This window comes from Chenopodium album, chromosome 15, assembly GCF_948465745.1.
Source record: "Chenopodium album chromosome 15, dcCheAlbu1.1, whole genome shotgun sequence".
Classification (NCBI taxonomy): Eukaryota; Viridiplantae; Streptophyta; class Magnoliopsida; order Caryophyllales; family Amaranthaceae; genus Chenopodium; species Chenopodium album.
In genome coordinates, this window is record NC_137848.1 from 5,243,744 (window position 1) to 5,251,396 (window position 7,653).

Below are 7,653 nucleotides of genomic sequence, written 5' to 3' on the forward strand. Positions count from 1 at the left end.
ATTAAGCGCTACAAAATTTATCACTATGCGAAGTATTATTCATGTGTTATATTGCAACAAGGTTCAATAAGTTAGATATATGTGAATACTTACAAATGTTATAGTATATACTCGAAATATCCAAATTTGACCCGACCTATAATACGATTGGTCTATATGCCTAGTAAGTTATATAAAAAAAAAAAGTAATCCTAGTAAGAATTGTAAGAGTATACCATGCCTTTTTCATAAAAATAAAAAGGGCAAATGATAATTTGACTATATACATTAATACATTATGTTAAAAAGTTAGTATTATATATGTTACATTAACTTAGGCTGTTGTGTTTGTACACTAGTAGTAATAGTATCAGCAGCATCAACAATTTTAAACCACTGACTACCAGGATCACACTTATTATCATTACTTAAGCACTTGCAATTAGTAGTAATGAGATTGTTACTAGAATCTACATCTAAACAAACATTACTACTCTTGCTCAATGAAGTTGAGAGGTGCAGCTTCGAGTCTGAGATCGTTGCCCATTTCGTCCCTGCCCCGGGACAATTGAGACTGAGTCTCGCAGGGCGGTTCAAACCCTGTGCTTGTAAACAAAAGTATGAGCCCTTTATACTGAGGGTTTGTTGAGGTGTGTAAGTCCAATGGTTGGATTGTGAACAATCTCCAAGTTGCACCCCAATTGGTGTCATTGTGGTTTTTTGGATGCAAAGTCCTGTTAGTGGATGAAATATGATCTTGTGCTTGTTACGATCTTGTATCCCTGGACCTGCATTCCAATAACATTTGTTCGATAACTTTTGTAACAAATACAAATCAATTGCAATCACGCAAATATAGAATTTGAAAAGGTTCAGATGTATGCAAGTTTATAGGCCTACTATTATGCAAACAATTAAGCTTATTATGTTCAATTCTTATCTTGAATCTTTATTACTAGTCAAGGGCCAAACGACTATAGTTGATTCATATTGGAGGTTTTTTTTTTTTTTCCGAATTGAAAGGACAAGAACGGGTTACCTTGAAGTGGAGATTGAGTAATAGAAATCCTTTCCAAGAAGCTTGAGTTTCGAACTTGAGACCAATCCGAATTTAGCAATCCATAATACTCATTCATGCCAACCACCCCTTCTCTCAAATAATAACTCCCAACCAAAGTCCAAAATGCATAATCTAAGTCATGTTCAACCACCCAAGCAAGAAAACAATTCAAGTACCTATTGTCATTGTCATTTATGCCCCTTAAGTCTATTCCCCACTCACTTACAAACAAAGGATATCCTTGATCAAGCAAAAACCCAGATAATCCCATCATATTGTTCCTCACCCTACTACAAACTTGGTTTGGGTTCCCATTTTTCCATGATTGCCCATCTGAGAAGGCGTACCAATGTGTCTCGAAAACTAACTTCCCGGCGAAACTGAGAGAGACCGGTTGTTTCCGAAGGAAGGTGAAATCTTTGTCGTAGCTTAGGCCGGAGAGGATGACTAGTACATTAGGGTTGGCTCCATGTACTGCTTCTGCTCCTCTTTGCATGTACCTTCATATATGTATACAACAATGTATGGAAAGAATAGTAATTATTATAAGATGTATATATACTACAATTTTGGTGGTTTAGAGTTGATTATGGATTGGATTAGGCTCAAATGATTTGGAATGATCAACATTAATTAACTCTTTGGTCATCAAATTGATAATTAATTACCAAGTACAACTCTACCATTATGCTAAACAATGATAGCGATAGTACACAAGTAACACAAAAGACCTAGCCTATGTAGCCATGTATGTATACCGTATACATGAGAATCAAGGTTAGCCTAGTGGTTGGAGGCCCTCCTTCCACTCCTATGAGAGGGGTTCAATTCTCACCCCAAACAAGTTGGATCCCTTACACTGTATACGTAAGTAAATACTCCATAACTCATTTATTTAACGTACATCCAAGGTTACTATACTTTGGCCGGTGCAAGACTAGGCTAGCCAAAATGGAATAGAATATGGACCACTTAAGAATGTGGGTGGTCCATGTTAGATTCCAAGCCAACTTAAGAAGAAAAGGGGGCTCATATGAGGTGGGAGCGATACCACTACTCCATTACCTACCTTCAAGTAGGGTTGTTAAACGTGTCGTGTCGTGTCGAGTTCGTGTTCGTGTCGATGTTTAACGGGTTGAAAAATCCTTGACCCAAACCTAACCCGTTTAATAAACGGGTTGAAAACCTTTTACCCAAACCTAACCCGCTTATTAAACGGGTTACACAGGTAACCTTTTACCCACACAGTATGTAATAAACTATTAATATTTAATACAAAAATAAACAAGACAAACATCATTAATTCATTAAAGATACTACAATAGTTTAAAATTGGTAGTTTTAGCAAAAGATACTACAAGGATTTAAAGCTAGTAGGTTTAACAATACAACCACACATAAGAATTGTCTCAAATTAACCGCCAAATTAAATTTTAATTTACAAAAGATGAAAATTATAATTTTGTAGCTAAATTAACCGTCAAAATATTACTAAAATGTATAAATGGTGTCAAGGTAATTACAAAATTACAAGTTTTGAATAAAAAAATCAGTTTTTTTTTTGCTACTTAATTAATAGATTAAGCGTGTTGAGTTTGGGTTGACGAGTTATCGTTCAACCCATTTATATAATCGGGTTATGCATGTCGGTTTCGAGTTGAAAATTTCAACCCAACCTAACCCGTTTAATTTCGTGTCGTGTTCGTGTCGACCCAATTATGTAAACAGGTCGAAAATTGTTGACCCAAACCCACTTATTTCGTGTTGAGTTATCGTGTCGTGTCAGTTTTTGACAGCCCTACCTTCAAGCCAGCCTACTTGCCACCTCTAAAAGTAGTAAATAGCAAAAGTAAATATGTATGTTGTTCTAGTCTAGAGTTCATACCTATACCAATCGTTGGCATTTTGCTTAGGCCCACGAAGTTCATTCCTTAAACTCATACCAATAACATTTGGATTGTCTTGAAAAAGAGTTGCCATTTTAGTCAAGCCACTTATCCAAAGGTCAGGATTAAAGTATTGGTCACCAAAGAAGCCATTGCCATCTGAGCTACTGCAACACCACCCCGGCTTACTTAAATGGTTGTCCAAAATTATCATCACATTGTTACTTGTTAAGCTTGCCACCACCGTCTGTATAATATACACAACAAATTAATTAAAAGATCAAAAAATAAAGAAATATATGCAAGGGAAGATCCAAAAATCTATTTTTTTTTTTTTTTAATATTTTCTTTATTGTAGAAAGATTCAAGAATTTGTATCATACAACCAACAGTTGTATCTTGCAAGATACAATCAAGGATATTTATTTAATTTGTCCGCGCATGCTCACAAGATACGAGCACTATGACAAAGAAATAGTCTTGACTGTACTGTACACAAAGTACAACCAATTATAAATAGTAGTAGCTCTAGATTGCTAAGAAAGCCACAAAGAGTATTGTTGTTAATGGAATTTGATCTCCAATACTATACTATCTAAGATTTTAACTAACCTATTAAGATTGAAATATTTTATACACATCCGGATGTATCGTGCACTCAATTAGTCCAAACTTAGTTTTGTTTTTCATTTGATAATTAAATAAAAAAATAATCATCAAAATGAGAACAAAATGCTAATGAGAGTACTGTGCACTCGGGTGTATATAACAATCTCTGAAGATAGTTAACATACATTATCTTATTGCCTTAATTCTTATTTCTACTACCTTATCCATAAATATTGACAAGTGGAAGATTAATGGACAAAAGTCATCAATGTCATTAATTAAAGATAAGACATTGTTGTCCCTTTCATTTTTAGTATCAAACTTTTTCATGGTGGGATATCATCTAGACTATATTTGAGAGTATAACATAAGAAATTGAATGTAGGAATTGCTCATTTTTATGCATAATTTGCATATACTCTGATGAGTCTGATCCCACAAACATACGATTCAACCTATCTTAAGCACAATTTGATCGATTAATTGCACGCAATACTATACTTTAATTTATACGGAGTATTTTCATGATTTATATACACATCTTCCTTTTTTGCTTGAAAGGGACCGTCTACCTGCCTCATTATGTTTTGACTTTTTTTTTTTTTTTTTTTTCACACAGTTTTTGCTAATTTATTTTGGGTGCACTAATTCGCTACACAAATTTATATTAGGCTGGACTATCGGGTTGAATTTTATAGTAATCACATTAGTAAGTTTAGTTACATTACTGAAGTGATTTAGGGTGAAGTATTTATACATATATATAAAAATATATATGAGTCATTCTCACGTGTTTTTGATAATTTAATATATGTATATATAAAGGGGAGTTTTTTCCCGAGTTTTTAGATTTAATTTTTTCAGCGTGCCATGTACGATAATAAATTTTAGTGGTAGCCAATTAAATACGAGATTATTAATTTCTTTTAGAATTAAATAATTTAAATGACAAGTAAGCAAAATTGGCGAATGAGATTTCCCAGTTTAAATTAATTAAATATAAAATATTATCTTTTGATATTAGGAATTTTATCTAAATATATAATAAATTTTAGCACATATATATATATAAATTATTTTAAAAAATTCAAACAAATCGTGTATCGCACGAGTTTCATCTAGTACTTATATATAGTTATCAAAGTAACACATAATTTAAGAGAATTTAGAGATGAGGATAAAGATAAAGACAATATTAACCCTATAAGAACGAATGAAGATAACATAGTACTTTTTTTTTTTTTTTGAACGGAAGATAACATAGTACTTGAAAGTGCTATTTAGAGATATGTGTTTAATCATGGTTTTAGATTTTAAACAACTACATACCCACTGCGACCTATAATTTGTTATATATATCCGGGTGTACCTTACACCCAATTAATCCAAGATAGTGTTTGCTCTTCATTTGATGATTAAATAAAAATTAATCATTAAAATGAGAACAAAATATCCATGGGTGTACAATACACCCGGATGTATATAACAAGCTCTCATTATAGCTGGGGCCGTAGAGTATCTATGGACCATTTGGCTAATGTTGATAAAGCAAATTGAATAAAGGGTTTTCAATTTGAAAAAGTTAACCCATATAATTTTAAATTTTAGGCCACATTTAATTCAGGCTAATTTTAAGAAATCGCATTGGACCATTGTTACCAAATTGATATAAAGTACTTATAATTGAGCAATAGTACATTAATAATAAATAACACTTGAAGGTTAAAGACTTAAAGTAGTGGTTAGCAAGTTCTAGCAGTACCAACTTATTATCATTATAAACTTGTAATAAATTATAAAATACTAAAAGATTATCAAATTAAGTTTACCAAATGAAATGATCAAATAAAGTATAATTAAAAAGTATGTAATTGTCCCCTTCAAAAAAAAAAAAAAAGTATGTAATTGTTAATTACCTGGAAAGCACTGATTAGTGAAAGGTCAACAATGGAGGGGTTATTAGCTTGTAACCCAGAAACGGAATCCAAAAGTCCAGCATCAACAAAAGATTGTCTTACAGTAAGAGAAGCCAATGAATCATTAGTCGCTAAATAAAGAGGCCAAGTTAGCCTAACACAATTAAATCCCATGTCTCTAATATTCTTTGATATAACATCTACTGGCTGATGGGTTAGCCCTTCGGCCACCACCAACTCGAGGTGTGATGCCCAGTTCACGCACGCCAACTTTACTCGCTGCCCCTCCTCGTTGATGATCCATCGTGAATTTGTCGAGAGGGGCAGCGAGTGTGACGCTACGAGGAGGCTGAGGAGGAGGAGGAGGAGGAAGAGTGGGGAGGAGTTTATAATAAGCAAGAATTTCTTCATATTTGGTTGTTTGTTGAGAATATTGATATTGGATGGTTTATGATCACATAGGATAAGAAGTTAGTTGGATATTTATAGGATGAGGAGATTTGGGATTGTGTTTAAATTTGAGTTGTGAAAGGCAAGAAATAAATGTAGGGGTGTAGCATAAGACAATTTAAATACCATGATAAGTAATATAGAAAATTTTCACAAGTACTCATAATTAGCTTTATTTATTTGATGGGATATTTTTGTTCTTTGACTCAATGCATGTGTTATCTTATTGACTTGTAATGTAATCTTTGATGGAAATGGAATATGTCACTTAAGGACTAACAAGGAAAGTTTAACATAGATTTGGTTTTAAATGTAAATCATGTAATTTTGAACAAAATATAGCACCAGGCCATTACATCATTAATAATTGAAAATTGAAGAATCGTACAAGGCATAACATATTTTCATACCGACATGGTACACTTTAAACTTTAAAGGGGTGTTTGGTTCATAAATATAAAAATCGATCAAATGTGAGTTGTTGTTGAAACCTATTATAGAAGATTTTCGATTGATGAATCACTTGTAAAAGTAAAATTGCTCAAATTAGGGTTTAAATTCATAAATTTAAATTAACTTTTGTGGAAAAAATTTATATATTACAGATTAAGTCCCATGTCACGCACGGGTTTAACAAAATTTTATAATGAATTATAATGTTAATTCAAAATCTACCAAAAAGTAATCCTCATATTTTTAAATGAAATTGAAAAGGTATGAATCTTAATTTATACTCGGAATTGAGCCTCAAATCCGGATTAGATCAAAGGTAGGGCCTATTCTGATTTACTGAACTGAATATTTTATGAGAGAAGGAAATTAGGAACTGAATTAAAAATAAGTTGAAGAGAACAGATCCGTAGAACACCAAAAAATCAAAGTAAAAGATGTAAAATAATATTTTATACAATAAAAATATAAAAAATATGTGAATATTTATTTAGGAAGTGAATTACAATTATATAAAGAAATGAATATTTTGTAAGGAAGTGAATAAAAAAACAAAGAAAAAAAGTTTTAGAGGAAAAAAACAGCACCAAGAAGTGACACGTGTCATTCTTAGTGTCTGTTTTAATGTTATGTTATTGATCCATTAAAACCACAATCATTTGGTAAAAAGCATTCATTTTCCATTATTTTTGATATAGATTTTTCTTGTCGTGTTCATTAACTGCTGGAGTAAATGTACTTCAGAATTTGTGATTGCTCTCAAGATCTTGTAGTTTTGTACAATCATATACAATCGACAATATGTATATAATTGAGAAACGAAAACATTTGTTATATATCTATGGTTCATTTGAGAATAAGGGTAATTTAAATATGAATACGTGTCAGTTAACAAAATTAGCTATATTAATCAACTAACCGCTATTTATCATACAGAGTAGTACGTAGTAAATAATTCCATGATTGACAGAAAAGTGTCATAAACTCACAAGTCACAACTCATCCGTTATTTTTATTTTTATTTTTCAAATACAAACCTCAATTATTCATTTCAGCAACTTTTTGCTGCAGCAGGCCACACCGTGTGGCATGGGTTACCCGAGTTATTTTAGTAGGGGTTATCCGAGTTATTTAGTCAGGGGTTACTTGAATTACTCGGTCAGGGGTTACTTGAAGGGTTCGGACAGGAGTCACTCAAGGGGCTCACTAGTTGAGGGGTTACTCGGTCATGGGTTACTCGGTCATGGTTACTCGATCAGAGGTTACTTGAGTTACTCGGTTAGGGGTTATTTAAGGAGTTCGG

At 32.5% G+C, this 7,653-nt stretch overlaps 1 protein-coding gene across 1 annotated transcript; it reads right to left on the reverse strand.

Annotated features, from left to right (window-relative positions):
- Positions 1-210: 210 nt before the first annotated feature.
- On the reverse strand, positions 211-5,979 carry LOC145582768 (glycosyl hydrolase 5 family protein-like). The gene is made up of 4 exons (XM_081639782.1): positions 5,451-5,979; positions 2,925-3,172; positions 1,019-1,539; positions 211-767 (listed from the first exon to the last, which is right to left on the reverse strand). The coding sequence occupies exons 1-4, from the start codon at positions 5,859-5,861 to the stop codon at positions 304-306; spliced, it is 1,644 nt and encodes a 547-aa protein (XP_081495908.1). The 5' UTR covers positions 5,862-5,979; the 3' UTR covers positions 211-303.
- Positions 5,980-7,653: the final 1,674 nt, after the last annotated feature.